The sequence below is a fragment of the Castor canadensis genome, chromosome 10, assembly GCF_047511655.1.
Source record: "Castor canadensis chromosome 10, mCasCan1.hap1v2, whole genome shotgun sequence".
In the NCBI taxonomy this organism is placed as follows: Eukaryota; Metazoa; Chordata; class Mammalia; order Rodentia; family Castoridae; genus Castor; species Castor canadensis.
This window is the reverse complement of record NC_133395.1, coordinates 37,159,840-37,182,470: the sequence shown is the minus strand read 5'-3', so window position 1 is coordinate 37,182,470 and position 22,631 is coordinate 37,159,840. Positions and strand designations below refer to the sequence as shown.

At 33.5% G+C, this 22,631-nt stretch overlaps 1 protein-coding gene across 3 annotated transcripts in view; it reads right to left on the bottom strand.

The window, feature by feature from the left end:
- The window catches only part of Dach1 (dachshund family transcription factor 1), a 397,811-nt gene that overhangs the window by 165,889 nt on the left and 209,291 nt on the right, over positions 1-22,631 (bottom strand). For 2 of the 3 annotated variants that reach the window (XM_020178044.2, XM_020178045.2), the window contains exon 3: positions 13,351-13,512. The exons of the other annotated variant lie outside the window; for it this stretch is intronic. In XM_020178044.2, the coding sequence (XP_020033633.2) occupies positions 13,351-13,512 (162 nt within the window). The remainder of the gene's footprint in view (positions 1-13,350; positions 13,513-22,631) is intronic. 3 annotated transcript variants of the gene reach the window in all.

Here is a 22,631-nt window from a genome sequence, read left to right as displayed (position 1 = left end):
CTGTGGTCAATGTTATTTGTATTTTAGTCAGCTCACTTGTTAAACTAGAATGGATGTCATATCCATTCATTTTAGCTGTCTGAGGAAGTTTTCACACCTACAATCAAATACAAGGGGGCTCTGATAACAATATATCTAAAACACATCATCTTTTTGTTTGCTTTGCTAAACAAACTTTTGAAAGTCAACAGATTTAAAAAGAACAGAGGAGAAAAATATGTAACCTCAGAAGAATATAAAAGATACATCCTACTCTTATCTTAAATTTTAGGAATTATTTCCTAATTGACAAAAGTAAAATCACTTCTAATTTTGATGTAATTATTTTGAGTATTTGTGTCTTTAAAAAAATGACATCTATGTAGAGGGTTCAGTATCAAGGATTAAGCCAATTATAGGACTCATCTTTCTTACTGAGAACTCAGAAACTGCTGAGTTACACTTTGTGGTAAACATTTTGGAATGTTGCCAAAATCATTACAAACATTTCTAAGCTCACTTTTCCAGGGAACTCTTTTAAAAATCAATTAAAAGTGAAAGTCTTTCAATGCAAGTGTTTTAAAATGTCAAGCTTGTATTACGTTTTTTCTTGTTGTGCATCAATGGCAATATTTCAAAACCCGTATATTAAATTGATTATATTCTATAATTAAGCTATTAAAGGGAATAGAATGCACAAGGGTACCAAAATTCACACCACAGCAGAATTGATTTTTTTTTTAAAGAAACTAAACTCAATCAGGTAAAAATGGGGAAAGTAGAGGGAAAAAGCATAAGGGAAGAGGGAAGTTGAAATGGCTGGTTAGGTTTGATTTTAAAAGCATACTCAAGTATATTTATTGATTTTGAAAAATATTCTTGAACATTACAGGTCAACAGGTTAAAATAATAAATGCTTTATTTATGATTCCTGAATCAGGATTTTTAGAAAGTATCCTAAGTATCCTATGAATAACAGCACAAAAATTCTGAGTCTAAATTTATAAAACAGTTATCTATCCAAGAATTTACTATAATCAAGGGCAAACTGTATTTATTCTTAAAATGTAGAATATGAATGTACATGAATACCTCATATGAATATATGTTTGCATGTATGTATGCATAAGGAAATGAGTTTTATTAAAAAAGTTATATTTCATACCTTTTAAATATAGTGTCACCAACTTTTTATGCACTAAAAATAATTTGTGCATTATGTATACACATCTAAAATTATACCTTTTATAAAAAAGTAAGATTAAAACCTGTGACTATCAAAAAGTGTGCTCCCTTACTTAATAAATGAACCACACATTTATTGTAGAGAGCAAAGGATTAAAATTCTTCATGTATGTGTAGCAAACACATTGATATTAATTGGTTTGTCCTTTCAAGTTGTGTTTATCTCTTCATTTCCATCACTGTTTCAAAGGTCACTCTGTTCCATTTATAAATCCAATATGACAGACATTAGTAAAAGCAAAAAGCAACAACTAAATGAGTACATCATCATGCAATCACACATCTCACAATTCATTTATCTAATTAATAAAAAATACCATCAAATGCTCCATGGTGAGTTTTTTCAAAGCACCAAAATGGTTCATGTCAAGATAACTTAATCAACATTTACTTTAGACAGTAGAGGAAATGTGGAGAAACAGTGAAATTATACTTACGTGAAAAGACCACCAAATGAAAATGCCTACATCTTTCCAAAACAAAGTAATTAAGAAAATAAATTATAAAACTGAGTATGTTTAGTAAGTAGTTTATACTAGTAATAAATTAATAAGAGATTCTTGGGAACCAAAATATAGGGACTCAACTGTGTGTGTCAATCTATGAAGGACTAGAGTTTTATATCACGGAGAAAAGGAATGTACAGAATATAAAACAGTCCCAAATCAGGTACTAATAGAAATAAATTGTGTATTTTGATGTTCATTTCATATGTGTATCTTAAAATATTCTAGAACATTGCCTATTCTCTTGAATTAAGTTTAGGGTTGGACAGTGGCACATTTATGAAAGAACAATAAAAGAAGTAAATACTTGTCTGTGTGAATTAAAAAGAGCAAGTCTAGGCAGCTGAAATTTAGATTATTCACAGAAATCATTTGTAAAACAAGCTGACCACTTGGATAACACTAGCATTTTAACTTTGATAACACTAGCATTTTAACCTTGATATTTTTTACCTAAGATGAATGCTGGACTTACATTCTCTGATAAACTCTATGTTTTTAGAAACTCCTCTCCAAAAGTGCAGTTGGAATATAAAATATAAAGTAAGCAAGGAAAAATAGCAAAAACAGGATCGTCCAGAAAACCTTGTAACACAATTTCAGTATTTCAATTCTAGTGAGATAAAGGGAAACCAATCTATTTCCAGAACAGACAAAAATGCATAGAACTGCCAGATTATTTACAAATGAAATGGACCTCTTCTCTGAAGACAAACATGAGTGAAATTTAAACAATTTGAAATGTGTTGCAGAAATTGATTTTTTTTCTAGTACATATATAGATATGTATTTGTATTTCCTGAAACATTATATGGTCACAGAATCCTAAGATAGAAGCAAACATGTTCCTAAGGTCACTGAGTTTTGAAGTATCCTTGATCAGTTAAATGACACAGTGCCGGAGTAGAAGTTATTCATCACTACATCGACATTATATCAAATAATATCATGTCATTTTGTATTTTATTAATTTAGGTATAGTCATTTAATAATGTGTGTAGCTGATCATTTTTAAATAAGCTATCCTTTTTAGTTAAATTTGCCTACTGGAAAAAATAAAATAAAATAAAATAATTAGATATTTTATAAAGGAGGTGAAGGCACCTATCCCTATATATCCTAAAATGTAATACTTTGTGCAAAAACTGAGATTTTCTTTCCCCAAAGATCCTAATCTATGCTACTAGACAGATGAATTGCTTCTTTTAGAACTTTCACTTAGAAAAGTGAAAAACTTTTTCTGAGAATTTTTGCAATGTTGCTGTTTTGATGAAATTAAGGAAAAGAATGCAATACATTTCATAGAGACACGCATGGGATTAATTTAAAGTCACAGCTCACACATTTGTACAAATTGTTTTAACTTTAAAACGCACCTATGAATATATAACTTATACCCATGTATCATATGTGACTGATACACACCCTACCCTCTCCTCTTTGTCCTTATGCAGATTATTACTACCAGCCCACAAATGACCCCAAGGAAGCAAGTACACTTCTTGGCTGAACAATTTATCAACAGCTTGAAGTGACAGGAATGGTGATTCAATCCTGCATCCCCACATATCAGATGTAGGCCACATTCTTCAGCCTGCAGAACCAGAAAGGGAAAAAGTCCCTGTCGCATTTGCCCTTTCAAAGAGATGGAAATATTACTAGAAAGGACATAAACAGACTAATTAAATCACAGCAGTATGGCTGGGATGACAGCTGGTACAGCGTGTGACTGAGAAGATCCATATCTGTGAACAGGAGGTACTTCACTTCCAATCCATTCGCTATTAGGTGCTTTCAAGCTTGCTGTGCAGACATTAAATAATAACATATCATTTCCAAGACTAAAATGATGTAAAGAAATAAAAAAAGCCTTTTTAACCAAGAAATCTTTTGTGCAACAAAGAAAAAAAAAATCATTTACCACTCACTTCTGCTTTTGAGATAAAGATGTAATAATGCCATTACCTTTCATCAGCAGGATCCTTGAAAATCAACACTCTTTGCTTATCACGCTGTGAAATACAAATAGAGCTAAAGGCATGGTCTGCGAGGCACTGCTGCAGCGATATTAACTAACAGATCTGCCCTTTGTGAAGGAAACCGTATCCGTTTCATTAGTGCAGACTCTAATTCAAAACTGTTGAAAATGAACTGCACATACTGTTTTAATAACAACATTCCTAATCATTATCAAACTGGTAATTCTCTCAGCACTGAATGTAAGGGTCTATGTTTCCATTATGACCTGCTGTTAAAGAAAACCATATTTAAATCCTCCATTCTTTCCTGTTTTCCAATTTATCCAGGTTTTTTGGGGGTGGGGTGGTGTTGAGGTACAGAAAGCACACAATACTACATATGCCACATTATTTCATCTTAAGTGAATTGACATTTTTAGACATTTATGTCAACTACTGTATTATTTACTAATCCTTTAGTCATAGTCTTTTGCATTCAATTGGACATGCCATGATTCATACAAATGACTTTATGCAATTTTAGGATAGTTGCACAATTTAGAGGAGAATCAGAATAACACAAATGTGAAACACTAGGTCTGGTGGCAGGTGCATTGGGCTTAGAACTCTAAACTAGTGTGTGACATAATCAGTGTAATGATGGACCATGAACATTCTACTGAGATCTCAAAGTATACATTTTCTAATATCAGGAGATCTATCAAAAGGTATTTGAAAATACATGCTATTCCACATTTATAGAACACAAAGTTGAAGGTTTATTCTAATCATATTGGTTCATTAAATGAATTAAAATATATGAAAAGAAAATCATATTAAGGAATAAATAATGTAAAAGTTGTCTGAATGTGGCCTGGGTTTCTTATATTGGACTTTATGCTTCCACGGTGCTTCAGTTTTGAAGCTCATATAAACTTTACAGCATGATGACATAGGTATGTAATGGTCATTCCAGGGCTGTCCTTAATGAAAATGCACTTAGTCTCCTGGAATGTGATGGAATCTACCATAAAATATGTCTACTTGGGTATATCCTACAATTCCTTTTGTTTTATGATTACAAAAGGATATAGTGTAAAAAAAATCACTCAATTCATATTTCTTAGTATGATATGTTTGAATTATCAGATTTACTTCATTACTGTACATCATCACTTCCAAGAGGCAATATTAAAATTTAAGCAAAAATATTGCACGATGTTTTCTAATAGCGTTCTCCTACTGTCCATATGTTTATATATATACATACATTTTTTTTTTCCTTTAGTGGTGGTACTAGGGTTTGAACTCAGGGCTTTGCGCTTGCAAAACAGGCCCTCAACTGCTTAAGTCACACCTCCACTCCATTTTTTGCTCTGATTATTTGAAAAATAACCAATATATTTGGCTGGGATGGCCTCAAACCATGATCCTGCTGATCACAGCCTCCCAAGTAGCCAAGATTACAAGTATGAGCCACGGGTGCCCAGCTTCCATATTTGTTAAAACCTTATGAAATGGAAAAGACACTTCATAAAAAATTGAAATATTCTCTGCATTCTGCTTATCTATACCATGGTATATATTTAATAGTCCATGGAGTATATGTTATCAATCTTAGTCTAATATGATTTCATTAACATGTAATAATAGATTTAGGGATATATGGTTAAATATTTTAAGATAGAAATATTCTTTAATATAGTAATATATTTTTCATAGTTACCTGTTGCATTATTGCTATTTCTATTCTTTTACATAAACAATAAAGATCAAAAACAAGTTATGAGGCCTGGAGTATACTTCTGTGGTAAAGCACTTATCTGGCATGTGCAAGGTCCTGGTTCCATCTCCAAAGGGAGAGAGTAGAAGAATTATGAAGGAAAATGCATAATTATACCATTCACTTCCTAGAATATCATGAATGAAAAGCCCAAGAAAATGGTCAGTAAATGGAACACAGGCCATTTTTAAATAGTCTAATTTTGACTTACATTTTTTAAGCAACCGTAATTCTTCCACAAGGATATAACAATGTTAGTTCTTGCCCAGTGTCTTCCATACTCTAACAAAATAATTAATAGTATCAAGGGAGAAAACCTGGTATATCCTTTTATCTTATATTAAAAATAAATATTATCCACCCTTATCCATCATATGTAATGATTATGCAATACTTAAACAGATACACTAAGTCTTTATTTATGCCTTGTTTAGAGACATTTAGTTGTCTCAGGATTTGTTTTCACTTTGGAAATCATGACAAAGAACACCTTCCTGTATTTTATCTTCTGTGGAGTTCTCAAAAATGAAAACATTTTAGAGACAAAAAAAAAAATTGGGCACCAAGGCCCTTATTTATTAAATAAGAAAGCTGAGCAGTGAAGAGGCTTCATAAGCAGCGACATTCCTTATCAACTATGAGTAAATGCTAAATCTTCTGACAAATTTTTCAGTTCCCCTCCCCTTCCCATTAGTGTGTGGATATATCTGGAAGGATTTATCTTGGTTTTGCTATAAAGTTTTTAAATGTTACACAATGATTTTTTTGATAATTTTTATTAAATTTGTTGTTTATTCTTCATATCTCCTTATTAGACTATCTTACTTAAGTAGTTAATCAAGAAAAGGCTACCAAATCAAATATTTACAAATTCATTAAAATTGATAAAAGAGTAGCTTAATGCTTCTTTGTTTTTTAATGTTGGGGTTAGCAAGTTTGTGTGAAATGTCAGGATATGAAGGCATCTTTTGCATAAGGAATGATGTTAACCATATGGCCTGTTCACAACCAATTGAATTACAAACCATGGCAGTTCCTACACTTTTAAGAGATGCTTATGTGGTCTTCCATTAAAGTTCCACTAATGTGACATTTGTGAAAGGTTTACATTTGAACATACTTTCCTAACCTTATTGAAGCCACACAGAGTAAAAGCATCAGTTAAGAGTATTTACATATAAATTGATAGCTATCACTTCTAAAATATCTCTCATTTCATATGTCAGAGTTTTTTTCACATTTACATGTAGTCTTGTGTATTTCTGTGTTTACTAGATGCTGACTGTTAACATTGTTGAATCTTATTCATCAAATAGACAGAAGGATCATAAAAATTAATTTTAGGCAGAGAAACATTAAAGTTAAAAAAAACTTTCCAGATTTAATCAGTTAAACAATACCAAATTTCTTATGAATCAGTGATACTGTAATTGAACTGGAGACATTTTCAGAGCAAGCTTGCTTTGGCTTTTTCACCCTCCGATTTGGAATGTGCTCACAGTACTGCCAGCTTAACCAAAAAGGATTAACTCTCATATCCAACTGAGAACACAGATAATTCTCAGTAATTGGTAAAAAATGAAGATGAATGGGGCTGAGAGATAAGGAGCAATTAGCTCATCAGCAGTTACAGCTGTGCACTCAATCCGGATCCATCTCTTGAGTCTCGGCCCCTTTTAAAGAACCTAAGCAGAATAAGCCTAGGACACCCCTCCCCAAAAAATTGCTATACCTGCCCATCATTTCTCTAGCCTCCCATTTTATTTCCTTACTATACAAAGACACCTGTCATAGCATGCTATGTAAATTACTACCTCTCTTAGGACCTATGTCTAAAGCCAATCTTCTTTTTAAACTTTTTTTTTTATAACAGAAACCAAATGACTACTGTAGACACTCTTAAATTCCCTGTCAATCGTTTCATTATAGCAGCATCATCTGTTTGAAAATATAAGCAATTCCCTCATCTAATTATAGGAAGGATTTGAGGTTCATTAACATTGCCAAGACAGAGAGTCCAATGTGCAACTGCAGAGCTCTGCTTGGTGGCCTGTGTTCTCAGTTTCCTTTTATTTCCTTTCTCAAGGTCTCCAAGACTTTTTCCTGAAATCATAAAATTATTTTTTCCTTCCAAATAGACACATGTGTTAAAAGAAAGGAAATGACTCTAGAGTAAACTATTCTATTTCTGCAGGATTGGTTTAAAAAAAAAAAAAACAAACAAACAAGGAGATGGTCATCTAGGGAAGATAATTTTGTCTCTCTCTATCTGCTTGACTTTTTTTTAAATCTGTCTGTTTGGTTTGGTTTGGTTGGTTGGGGGACAGGAGAATAAGGAATGAAGAGCTATTGGAGAATACACTATTAACTCCAAAAGTGAAATCCTTTTTTTTTTTTTTTGTACTTGAAACTTCTATATCCTGGCTATAACTACTGCAACTTTGAGAAAATACAAAAGAACTATATATTTGGGGCATGTGAAATGTGTTCGGGTTTGTAGCTCACTGCATTAACGCAAGCTTGCCTATGTTCCAAAATGTTCAGAAAGACAAAATAGTGAAGTCTTGAGATTACTTCACTTCCTTAAAGAAATAACAGCAGTTAGGGGGTTATGACTGTAGTTTAAACAATGAGATTTTCTTGGGACATCTGTTTTGAGATCACATTTTGAATAGATATGAACTCATTTCCTACGAAGCAAGCAATCTACTATTGTTGATAGCTGTTTACCAGTTCTATGAGTCAGATATTAGCTAGTGGCAAAGGTCCCTCTCAAATCCTCCGAGTATTTTCTAAACTGTGTACATAGTGTTTTCCTTAAATAAAATGTTAACAGAAGTAAAAATGCAGCCTTTTCCTGCCTTTTGGTAAATTATGGTTCACAGAACTTTGTGCATGGGAATAATATTTAATGCATTTATTTTTAAAGACTTATTTCCTTTGTTGTCTTTAGTGAAGGGAGTAAGAGACTAGGTTTAGCAAGTATTTAGATAACTTTAAGAGATGCTCACTATGTCAATATTTATATGGCATTTAAAAACTAGAAGTAAAATTATGTTTCCTTTATTTGGATTAATCCAATTGTGATTAATTTAGTACCCTCAAAAACGTGCATAATGCCAAAAGAAAAAGATAAACACTAAAAGCACAGTTACAGATACTTTTAAATTGACCTTGGACTAACAGGTTTTAAATTCTGCCTTTCCAGTATCCTAGTTCCAATTTCCAAGCAACATTTTTTTAAGCCAGTTATGCAGATCAGTCCGCAAAGCAAAAAAAATAGCAATTTATCTGGCCTGTATGTTGTGGATAGTGTTGCCACTAAAAAGAATCCAGGACATTTTTCCTTCTTATCTGCAATGTAGCTCATATCAGCCAACCTGTCACAAGATAGTACTTGATATAAACAAGAGATTGCTAAGACATCTCAGTAATCAATATCAGGAAGACTACAGTATGGAAACCCCAACCAGTGCATATCATTTGTCTCAGCATCTATTTCTATGGCCAAATGAAGCATTAATTCAAATCATAAATCTATGGTGATTTAAATCTGGGAATGAGCACCTGCCTGCTTTAATGATTTATTTTGTACATTTCAGTAAGCAGGAGATTTGTCCATATGAACTGACAGGTCACCTTCAGATGCCAGGAGCAGACTGTTTATCACCATGCAGACTAGCGTCTCATCTTAGCAAGTAAATATTAAACTAAAAGAATCCAATTGATTGTGGATGAGGGAGAATGGCAACGTAGTCATATATTTCACTCAGCATACTGATGCCTCACTCGGATCTATCCTGGGGTCCTCACTTCTTCCTAACATGGTCATGCTGTTAGAAAGATGTAAGCTCATGATTTCCACATAAAATAATTATTTATCAGTGTCAAAGATTTCTTTAAACAGTTTTTTGGGACTAATTTTTAAGATTCACATTATGAACTAGAAAGGTCTGTCTGTAACAAAATTATCTTGTCACTTTGCCAAACCAAATCAAGCAAAAACAAAATCTGTTTTCTGCAGCTGTAAGGATTTATTTGTAACCAAAGAAAAGCCTAAACTGTTTAACAGAGCTTGTAAGTCAGATTGTGTAGGAGGTAAAAAGAGCCCTGAGTTGACATCAAAAATGTCACTGGATTTGGACAAGACTAAGTAGCAACAATACATCATTAAGCATCACTACTTCAAAGAGTCAACTGACAGATTCAGGAGAGCAGTAAGTTTGCATTTTGCAATACTGGGCTTGAGATTCTCAAGATTGCTTCTAGAATTCATACCCTTCAATTTTGCTTCCTTGCTGCCTCATGAAAATGGATTCTCCTGGAGGATTCCATACTTTCCTATGGCTGCCTGTCTACTTACCAATCTCACCAAGCCTTAATAGCTGGGCCTGTACTATATGATTTTTGTATTCTTTGAGATAAAATCAAATAGCAAAATCCAAATGATGTAACAGATGCCCCCAGTTTCCTCACAGACCAGCAGTTTAAGAAATAATACGTAGCACAGAGAATAGGAAAACAGGAGGAAGGAGTTGATGACAGTAAACAGAGGAAGAAGGTCATTTTCAAGAAGGCAAGTTTGGAGAAATAGCAACAGCAAAACTCTAACCGAACAATGTGATAAGCAGGCATTATAACAGATAATGTGACAATGTGACAAATGTTAAGCACATATTTTGATTCTCATGATGTAGACAATATTATTTATACCATTTTCTAGATGTGGAATGTTAGGCTCAGAAAGTTTCTATAACTTTCTAATGTTACAGAGTAAGTAATTATTGAATACTTACCAAGAGGCAGTCAATGTCCTCAGAACCAGAGAGGATTGGGGCCATAAAAAAATATGCTCAATTTAGCAACTGCTTTGATCTAAGCAAGCTCTGCCCCCATCTTCTCCACAACTCTTTACTCCTTCCAACCTCCCTCCTCTCTCCTCAGACTCACTTTCTCTGCTCTAGATAAATGTGCACTGGGTAGACGTGCTCAGAAAAGGCAATGTTATAAATCATACATTTTTAGAAGACAGTAGCATGTGAAAATAAAATGAAAACAACAATGAGGATTTACTTGTTTGCCCAAATCAGTAAAGGAATCTGCAGTATAAGTGACCTACATGCATCAGGGACTAGCAATGGCACCAATGTTAACACTTCTCAAAATATTAAAACCTTCAAGGAAAATTCAGGTCAATTTCTGCTCCGATTTCAAATTGATGTGGAATGGTATGTGTCAAAATGAAAAAACAGTATAAACTACCAACTAAATACCTAGATGGAAGAAAAATGATCTCTTCCAAGTAAAATTCAAAAGGAAATTGAAATTGTTTATATTTTAAGCTATTAAGATGGCCTACATACCTAAATAATTACAGTAAGCTATAATTTCCTCAGTAGGCAGATGTTATTATATACTATTAAATACTGATGCATGTTAATGTTTAATTATGATCCATGTTCCCCTTATCTTTGGTCTGTTGGTCTTACTAATGCTAACCATTGCTCTACTGTTAGGAAAATTCAAAGGTATTGTTTTTAATATATTTGGCTTTAAATGTTATTTAACCCATTTTAAGAATCCCCTCCTCAAAACACCAACTATCAAGAGCAGTCTACATTAACGGCCTATTCTGAAATTTTGTAAACAATCCTGATTACATTTTGAAATAACTATAGTTTTTAGTAGCGAATAACTTACATTCCTCCTATTTTACAAGCCAAAATAAAAAACAAAAACAAAAAAAAAATCAAACTTATTTTAAAGCAGTGAATAGCTCTAAAAATAAAAAACACAATTCTTTCTTTTGGCCACCATACTGGTTTAACATTTTTATGTTTTGTTATGGGGTTTCTTTTTGGCTGTACTAGGGTATGAACACAGGGCTCTACTCTTCCCACTGTACCATTTAAGCTACACCATGAGCCCATTTTGCATTAATTATTTTTTGGATACTGTCTCTACATTTTGTTGCTTGGGGTCCACCTCAGACTATGATCCTCCCAAGTAGTTGGAATTACAGGTGTGTACCACCATGTTCAGTCCACATTTAACTTTTAAAAATTAAATTTATGTCTGCAGACTATGACCTAAACAATCCTCTGTCCTCCCAGTCTTCTCCTTAGAAGCATTTAGAAATGCAAACATGGATATTTTTCCTAAGACTATTCAGGTTTTGAGCCTCTCTTCAGACTGTCTTTCACATCTTCACTCTTCCAAAACTTGCCACCACCACTACTCTCAATTGAAACCATTGCTGCTGGTCATTTTCAAAATTCCTTATGAGGTTCTGCTGAAAAGTTCTGTTTTCACCTTTTTACTATAGAAGCTGTACTTTTGCATCACTGAAGCAGTGGAATTTGGGGTTTTATGTATATATACATATACAAATTATTTCCTACTCTAACATTGGTGTCTGCTATGTGTTCCCAAGGAAGGAACTGTTGCGAAACTAATTAATACTAAATCCATAGTGTTTCTTCATATGACTTAACTAATGTCTTAATGGACTGAAACTAGAGAGTTAGTGATTAACTTAAGAAATCAACTGTTAAAATGGTGAATGCAAAAGAGAATTTATTTGAACTATCATAAATTTTTGTGTCTTTCATGAGCACATGTTGGGTGGGACATCTTGCACACCTCTTATAGAATCCACATTTCTCTTGTGAAATTGTATTTTGAACATGGTTTCTGCATTTTAAAAGGAGACAGTACAGTGCAGTATGATAAAAGAGAATAAAATGTTTTACCTTATCAACACCCAGATGCTAAGGATTTCATTAATAAGGAAAGTAATTCACTTTTGAAGTTGCATTTGACAAAGCAAAGTATCCAAACAGATATTCTACAAAGGTAAAAGTGTTTTATTTGGTTTGACTATGACAAATAACTTTCATCTTTCTTCTTATATCAGGAAAGAAAAGCAATCAAGAGAAATTAAAGTTGTATTTTTTAAATGAGACATTGATAATGGTTGCATTACAGAAATACTCAAAATAATGCTTACTCTTGGCATCACAAGAAAACATTAATATTACAGTAGGCCCCTTATCCATGGTTTCATTTTCTGTAGTTTCAGTTATCCTCAGTCAACTATGGTCTGAAAATATTAAATGGAAAAATTCCAGAAATAATTCAGAAGTTTTCAATGACTTTTCTGTTGTTGGAGGTCAAATAGAGAGCCTCACACAAGCCAAGCAAGTACAAGTTTTAAATTTCATCACAATATGTTGTTATGATTGTTGTATTTTTTTACAAATATTGTTGTTCATCTCTTATGGCACCTAAATTTTATAAATTAAATAGTTTAAGCTTAAGTTTATCGTAGGTATGTATGTAATGTAAATAGATGAAATTTGGTGGTACCCATGGTTTCAGATATCCATTGGTTTCTTGGAACATATTCCCCACAGATAAGGGGAAACTACTGTAGTTTGCTGTTAATGATAATAAATTTCTTGATGGATAACATTAAAAGAATTAAAAATTACAACATACAATGTTTGATTTGTGTATAGTTTTCTGTCACACATACTTAATATTTTTAATTTGATTTTATGTATAGTTTTCTGTCAGCTATACTCAATATTTTTGAATTCTGATCGTTAAAACTTATTTGTATTGTGAGATATGTTAATTCACTAATCATAGGAGAAGTTGCAGACATCAAGTAGGTCCTAAAATAAAAATAATGTTGCTAATTACTTATTTAGAGCACATGTTGTTAGAAAGTAAAAATGGCTATCTTCAAAACAGATGATATTTTCAAGCTAAAGGTACCAACTTTTTGAAAGTGTAGACAGTAGTTTTGTTCTAGAAAACTAAAGAGTTTCCTAGCAAAGGGATAGCCATCAATTTTCATGAATATAAAACTTACCAACACTTGAATTCATGTCCCCATTTTCAGAGTCTGCTCCATGTTGGTTATTACTGGCATGATAGTTGCTCATAGCTTCTAATTTGATTTTTTTCACCTTCATTGCTTCGGCGATAGCTGCATTGGTAGCAGCAGCAGCCGCTGCAGCTGCTGCCGTCAGACCTTAAAAGAACGAATTAAAAACGAGGTAATTCAAATTCTGATTTTTCATTAATAATGTACTTCATATAACTCACATACAAGCAGATATTAGAGTATCTGATTTCTTTACGTATCACTCTAATAGTATATATTTATTCTCAACTAACCAATAAAATAACATGGATACAAGGGGACAAATGCTTCCTAGTCTCCCAAATTAATATTAGCAGAAACATAATTCATACATGGAAATGCAGCCAGAATTACCTTTCAAAGAAACCAGTCTGAACATGCCATTCCCTGCTTAAAATTCCCTACAGGTGCCTGAAAGGTAGGGGGGGAAAAATCTGAACTGCTGGCTTAATTCACAAGGAGTTTCTCTGAGCATAAACCTTTTATCACTCATTCCTCAGTACTGTACCATGCTATGCTCAAGCCAAGTCAACATGCCACCATTTCCCCTATGTGACAGGCCTCTTCAAGCATCTGCTTTCTCACATGTCATTCCCTTTGTCTGGAATAATCTTGTCCCATGATCAACTTCGATGACTTCCCATCATCCAGTAAAATCCTATCTATGTTATGAGCCTTAATCCCCATCCCACCCCTTCTCCTGGACCATGTTTATACTTCCACTATAGCACACGTCTGTCCAGCATCTGTTTTCCTCACTAGATGGTGAACAACTCATTGGCAGGGAACAAGTACTCATTGTTTGATGTTCAAGAAAAATATAATATAATGATAGTGAATATTTTGCTTCTGCTTGTTAAGAATAAGTCCTGAGTTAAATGACATAAAGTAGTGTAATCATTTTAGTAGCACTATGTGACTAGTCACTATGATCTTTTACAAATTAGGGACTATGTCACAGTACTTAAAACAGCATGTAGCCATTCTAGACCCAGAGTTGCTACCTTTAACCACTATGCCATGATTTTGTCCAGAACACAGCAGGTAGGTGCAGACATGAGATCAGAAGTGTGAGACCAGATCTTGGAGGAGCAGAATACTGAAGCCATTCTACTTTGACTTTAAACTATGTAGAGAGACAGCAGGCAGAGGTTTTTGAGCAGGTAGTGGAAATGTGTGAGCTTTTACAAGTCAATTCACTTCAGCCTGGCATCCATCCTCTGTAAAATGATACATACTGGGATATGTAAGTTACCTCTCAGAATTCCATAACTTTAACAGTCTATGAAAGGACATACATGCTTCCCTTTACATTCCTTCTGCTGCAGGTGCTCCAATACAGTGCTCCAGCCTCTTTGAATTTATCTTTAGAATTCTTTTCTTACTCCCAGTTGGTGGAAAAAATAAGCACTCCTTTTCCTCCTCACATATCATCACTTCTAATAACTACAACAAGTAACTTCCACCCAAAGAATTATAAGAAGTCTTTTTCAGTGGAAATCTCTGCTATGTATTTTGAGGAGAAGACTCCACATTCCCTTCAGATCAGCACAAAGACGTCCTGACCACTTTCACCCCAACGCAACAAGACCTACAGATTGGATCTTTGCACGAAATACAAGTAACTGACCTTAAAAGGCACTGATCTAAATTCAAAGACTCCATCTGGGTTTGTTCTGAACATTCACTGCCTTTTAAGTCCCGACTTGAACTGATTCTCTCATCTTCCTATGATTGAATTTTCTCCCCAATTACTCATTTCCTTCAAAGATGTTTCAGAACATTTTCTTTCCTGTTCTCTTGAAATCCTCTGTGTGTTTCCCAGAAAATCTTTTTCCCTTGATTTTTGCCTTACTGTCAATGTGAACATCCCATTTGTCCCTTCCCTAGGTTGCTGAATGTTGACCCATCTCCACTTAATGACATTTCTCAGATCTGCAGATTTGTTTCATGCTACAAGCAAATCTTATACGTAGTATTTTAAAAAGTCAAGATAAGCTTACAATTTGAAATACAATTACTATCACTATATAGATTCAAATCAAATTGCATAACGTGAAACATAACTATGCATGATTTGACGTTAGACAAGCCATCAAACCTTGACTATGGTTTCTTCTTCCATGAAACCATTTTAATCCCAATGAGAAAAATGTAGGGATCAACTAAGAAAAGCTACATGACAAATGATACATCACATTTAGTCAAAACATGGCAGGTCACACATTCTTGTTCCAAGAAAAATCCAAGTCTGAGGATTCTTGTACAATATCTGAGGCTGACACAGCATCCTAAGGTAGAAAAATCATACTTGTCCCCTTAGCCTTTAACTTTGAAAACTACTCTTTGTAATTTTATTATTAGTTGATCTTATTTACTGTACTACTTTACTTTTCTGTCTGGTTGTTTTTCCTAGATTTACATTTCTTATGCAATTCCAAAAGACATGTCCCTCTCTGTGTGTCTCTCTGCATGTCTGTCTCTCTCTCAGACACACACACATGCTGTAACTTAACTACAATACTATTTAATATTCAATTTTTATCTGTATTGTGAACACAGGAAGAAAACTATGACACATGCAAGAGTTGCTAATTTTAGTTCCACTAACTCTCCTGAATGTTTGGTGGGTTTTAATTCTTTAATATCTTTCAAATTCAACCTTTTTTCTCTATTTCCACTGCCCCAGAAAGGGCAAGTGTTCATATTTTATAACCTTTCTCAATTTTCTCTGCTGCCCTCAGTGCATACCTCCATCTTTTCTTCCCTAATCGTGCAATAAATTTTCAGCAGCTTCCACTTTCTCCACCTCCATTCTCCTATCACATAGTAATTGACATCACCCTACAAAAATGAGTATCTGCTCATAGCCTCCAATGACTACTCTTAGGATTAAGTTCAACACTTCATATGGCTGTCAGCGTAGAGTTCCCTGAATGTATGCACAGAATCACCTTGACCTCTGTGCTCCAGATACATAGGCCTTCTTTCATTTCCTGCAGTAGAGTATGTCATTTCTTCTTTCATTTAAGCCTTTACACATGATGTTTCCATTGTGTAGACAAGCTTGTGCTTCAGTGTCCTCTCCTGGACCTGTTTATGATCCCTTCACGTAATGGTTTAAATACTATGCCTTCAGAAAAGTAGGCACAGATTCCTGATCCCTTACTCTCTACCTTTCCAAAGTTAGCTCATTGCTTACTCCTTTCAAGAGCTATATCTGACCTTCACCAAACACCCCTAAATCAAAGTTAATGATGCACAGCTTATCATCCTTATAGATGTGAGCTTGCTATTCCTGGCTGTGCCTCAGAACCAGAAATGGACCCTTCAAACCATGAAACAGATAAACTTTATACCATCTCAGATTCTGACTTAAGTCTGAGTTAGAACTTCTGTATCTGCATATTTTAAGTTGATTTTGTTGCTCCACAGTCATTTTCATGCGTAGTCTGAGTAAAGCAAAGCAGTCCCTTGAGGGGAAAGAAGTATAGCTTTTAGGAGTATGGAATTATGGCTAGCTCCTCTGAGGAGGTTATAATACCAAAATTGTAAACATACTTCCTCAGTATAGTTATACTAAACATCTACCACAACACTTGGTACAAATTGTCAGTGAATGAAAAAACACTTTCCAACTTTTATGGGACAAGTATGGTAGTTATTTTGACAACATCAATGAAAAGTAATTTAACACATTATTTTTATGTCAGAATAAATGTGAATAGAGTAAGAGTAGCGAAACTCATTAATTTAATATTAAAGCATGACTCTTCATAGTACATCTATGGGCTGGAGAGGATCACAAAATACTTCCCTTTTCCCCACCCCCACTGCTTTACTGCAGTTTGTTTAGGCTTTGCAATGGCCCTTGTGAATCTCCAAAGAAATTCTCAAATCCAATCCAACTTGCTGTCTCTGGCAAAAACTTAGTTTGTAATCTCTACAAAAGCTTTAGATAGAGGTCCTATTGTGCCTTTTCCTAACAAATTTGCCTTAAAAATAATAAAATGACTCAAGCTTTTGGTCTATTATATACAAAAAACAAAAATTATGACATTTTTCTATGTTATAAAAAATTATTTTTGCCACCCTCTGCTTCCATATCTCATCCAAAACTGCCTTATTTTGCAAATTACCACTGCTTTCAAATCTTCCCAATCAAAGCAACTCATTATCTCTTGAGAGCTAGGCAATTTAGTGTTTCTCAAAATGAAAGTTTTTCACAAAATTTCTTCTATTCATTAGAGGCAAAAAATTAAAATTATAGGTAGATATCTAATATAAAACTTGCTCTAAAACTTGCATGGTGTGTCTGAACCACATGGTAAATGCTTACTAACCAGCAGATCACCAGTAGTGACTTTGAAAAGTGTATGTAAGAGCAAGGTGTGGCTGCCCACACCTGGCATTCCAGCTACTCAGGATGCAGAGGCATTAGGATCACGAATTAAAGGCCAGTCTGGCTAAAGTTAACAGTAACACCCTTTCTCCAAAACAGTATTTTTTTAAATTAAAAAAAAAAAAAGGGAAAGAGAAGGCTGGAGTCTGTTGCTCAAGTGTTAGAGCACTTGCCTAGAATAACCAAGGCCCTAAATTCAATCCCCAATACTCTAAAATCAAACAAACAAAAAGTGAATATGCTTAAGAATCAACAGGAAAATTTGTTAAAATACAAACAAACTTATCATCAAATAATTCAAGGGCAGTGAGCATCAGAACCAACTAGTTGAAATGCAAAATAACTGCATCAAAAATAATCAATGTAGATAGAAAATAGATTATATATTTGATAAATGAATGAATGAATGAATGATCTCTTACACTAAGGAATGATTAACTCATCTGTTTTATATCACTAAATTTATTTTTACTTATAGTATCTCATACACCAAGACAAAAACATATTCTAAATTAAGTCAAATTTATTATAATTAAATTTTATTTTAAAAGATCCTAAATTTAATTGTGTATCAGCATTGGGAAAACTAATACATATTTAAAATTTTTTAGACACTGATTAATGTAATGGTTTTATTTTAAAACTATGTTTTTCCTTCAGAAAACAATAATAAATCATATATTATTGTTATATTGTTATGCACTCCTAGATGTCAAATTGTCCTTCAGGGAGAAAATTACCCTTCAAACTTAAGTTAATATTTGATATGCCATATATGATGCAAAAATATTTAGGTTTCTTTTACTCTCCTGTTTGAGCTTCACCTACTTTATTATTTTTAATTTAAAAGAATGAATAGATTTTAGAAAGAACTCAGAAACATGATTGATTGTATTATTGTCTGAATAATAATGCAAAGTCATTGCTGTGGGTTCTACTCTGCTTTGCTTCTTTGGAGTAAATTCTATATTGTTTTATAAACTGGTTATTGTTTACCTGGGCTAATAATTTTTTTTTCCTTTCTGATGCTCCACTAAAGGATTCTAAAGTTCCTGTTGAAGAGTTGGAGGCATGGCTCAAGTGGCAGACAGCCTGCCTAGCAAGTGGTAGGCCCTGAGTTCGAACCCCATTATGGCAAAAATAGGTAAACAAAGTTTCTATTAAATTAACGACCAGTGCGGGAATCATTAGTTAAGATCACAATCATATAAGGAAAGAATACAATAAAATGGTTGACAACAGTACTTTGAAGAACCATACAAACGTTGGACAATATGCATCAAACTTACCTGGAATCCATGCTGCAAGTCCTAAAAAAATCTCATCTTTATGTATAGGGATAGCAGTTATGACCTCACAGAAGTGTTGTAGAGAATTAAGTTGAAATAATTTGTGCAACAGCTTAAACACATTCTAAGCTCTTGACACATGATAGCTGATATTACAGTGCTACTTATAATATATATCTATCATGTCCTTATATTTAGTACTACCTTTGTTCTGTTACTCACAAAAATGCAAATATGGAAAAAAGGCAACTAATATCACTGAGTGAGAATTCTAGCTATTTGACAAATGGATATCTAAAAATAATGTTTCTAACAAATCATTTGATTTAGCTGTCTATATTGATCAAATTCATCATAAAATCACTAAATCTTCAGTCTGTGCTGTGTTGATACAAAGCTTTACTATTCCAAGTTCAATATCACAAAGCCAATCCACAGCTTTAGCTTTTGGAAGGTAAGCAGACATTGTGACCATTTAAGAGCATTATTTTACTTTGTAAAAATAGCCTTTCTCTTCTGCTTTCAACTTTTATTAAAACAGCTTTTAAATTCTTCAAATGCCATTAAACAATCTTGATCACTCCCTTTAAAAGAGGAAAAGTATCCCCATTCTACTTATTTCAAATAAGTTAGTGGCCTTAGTTATAAATAGAAGATTACAACAGTAGATTATAAATATCAATAAAAGAGACATATTGCTGTCAAATACTTTCTCTGATCTGTTTGTTTGCTCATTAACTTGAAAAGTCCAATCTTTGATCTTTGGTTTCAAAGACATCAAGATGACTTCCAAATGTCTGATATGTTGTCTACTTTTACACTGCATTCCATATAAAATGCATTTCCCCAAACCTAATTGTTTGAAAACAATGGGCTATATCCAAGAAATGGTAGGTACTCAAATCTCCCATATGATCAACTATCAGTCTATAGATTACTAAAATTAAGAAGAAACAAGTTTAAGCATGTAGTAGATTATACCCAATGGTAGCTATTATTAATATTGTGAAATTGATAAGTTATTTATGTCTGGCATTCTTCCTACTGATTATTCAGGGAGACAGGCGGCTTATAAATATCTCATCACTCCACCGTCACAGAAATTTCATCGACAGTGCTCATGCACAGCTATTAGCAATATGAATCTAACCATTACAAGAAGGAGGAAAATCGAACATGTGGCATTAATACGCAGTCCTGGTTCCTAACCATCTGATAGGCAGATGGTGTGAAGCGGATTCTCCAGCTGAAATGAAGGGGCACATCATTTAAAACCTTGTTTGCATTCTAACTGATATCAGTGCCATATTGATATACATGATACATCATGGCAGTATTTGAACAATCTAGTTTGTTTCAGTCATAAATGTTTACAGCCTTGTTTTTTTAATCTTATAAGCATGTTCAGAAGAGTGTATTTTTAATTTATGAAACCCATTGTTTACTTCTGTTGAACTAGAAGATTAGTGGAAAGCAAGAATATTAAATTACTTCAACCAGAGCAATATAACCAAGACAGATGAATAAAGTGGGTTTCTATTTTCAATAAGGATGTTAGTAAAGGAATTTTAAAATTAGCCCAGGCATTTTGTGCATTAAATACACTTATTCATTTAAACCTTCCAGCTATTTTTCCCCAAGTGGCACAAAGAGAAACTTAATGCTTTACATAGTCATTCATTTAAAACTCTTACTGTGTGCAATTAATCTTGTCTAACAATTCAATTCAGAAAGTAAAACATCAAAAGGCATGGTTCAATTCAACCATCATTACTGTGAAGTAATCTTTCTGCTCCTGACAGTTCCTATAGACACTTTGCAAAACTATGTTGAAGGTGCAGTGTAAGCTTATATGAGTTTGAATTACAACTCAATTGAAATCACTGCAAGTCTTAGAAGAACTCCTGGCTTAACAGAACAACTTGAAAATACCAGTACCTCTTTTCATCTTGTTTTCTTCTCATCTTTATTTAAATATCAGCTGTCCAATAACTGATATTAATTTTCCATTATTTTAGTTAAGATTTTCTCAGTAAATTAAAAGTTATGATAGAGTCATGCTTATCCCTACTCTTGAATGATTAAATTGCAGAAATTACAAGCAACTAGAAGAAGGAACTTAATTGCACATCTGGTTAGAGTGAAGACTTTCAGTGTGAACTTGTCTCTTAATGTCCATTAGACTGACTTTCCTTGCCCTTTGTAGCACATTGGTATTCTGCAGAGAAAAGGAAAATTGATCCTTGAGGCCACTAATGGAAACACTATACCAGTTTTCACTTTCTCAATTGATTGAATTAGGTTTTTAAAATGCTTGGATTAACAACAAAATCCTCCACTAATTTAGACAGGCATACAGTAAAAAAATGTATTATCATAATATTGATAATGACTGATAAATAAAATAGGCATCAGATTTAGCATTCTTTTGGTTTTTTTTTTTTTTTCTGAATTGCTTAAATTTCAGTTTCCCTGAGGGAAGGGATTTTAGCAGCAGTGAAGTCAGAAGGAGGGAACACCATGGGGATGTCATTGAGCTGTTTGTAAATTACTGACAATTTCCATGGAAGTTTTTGAAAAGTTCACATTCTGATCACTGACTCATAGACACAACCTGAACCATAATCAACAAATTTTTTAAATTACTATAATTTGGCTTTCAATAAGATGTCAGCTAATTAGTAAAAGTTGAACTTGGCACAAGGTCTTAAATATATATCCTTTACTTCACCTCTAATATTACTACATTCAGAAAAATATATGTAAGATACCAACTGGGGTCTACAGTTAGAAAATAGGGGGACTAAAGACTTTACTTAATGTGGCCTTTCATTTCAGTGATGATGAAACGTAAGGGCAATGAGGTTAATCATTTCCATAAAGTCACACCATTAAATAATGACAGAGTAATCCCATTTCCCTTAACTCCCAGTTCAGAATTGACCACACTAATGCCATCAATAAATGTAAAAAGTACAGAATACAGTAGATTTCAGAGTCTTTGAAAGAAAATGGTTCCCTTTTGCCCTATAGCTTATGGATTGCATAAGAAGTTGAAGTTATAGACACTCAGATGACATCACAAATATGAGTCAGTCCACTGAGAATATATCAACCCACTGTGAAATCTAATTAAGTGATCAACTGTGAGACAGTTTTCCAGAATTTAAAATGCATTTACCACAGGCCATTTTAAACTGGTCATTCATCTTTATGCACAAAACTTCAATATTGGTGAAAAATAAAATTCATAATATTTGCCTAAATCCTGTGTATTACCTATGTCACAACACAAATAAAGTGAATACATTATTCTCCTCTGCAATCTTGAATATGAAATAAATCTTATGTCTAAACAAACTGACATAAGCAAACTTTGACTCTAGTTTGCTTTTAAGCACCCCCGATTATATCTTATTTTTCTATTTCCTGGATTTTATTTCCTCAAGTTAGTCAAAGACCCAACACTTCTTTATTACCAGTAATGCCATCAAACAAAATTACTCAGTGAATTAACCACAGACAGGTGGCTCTAC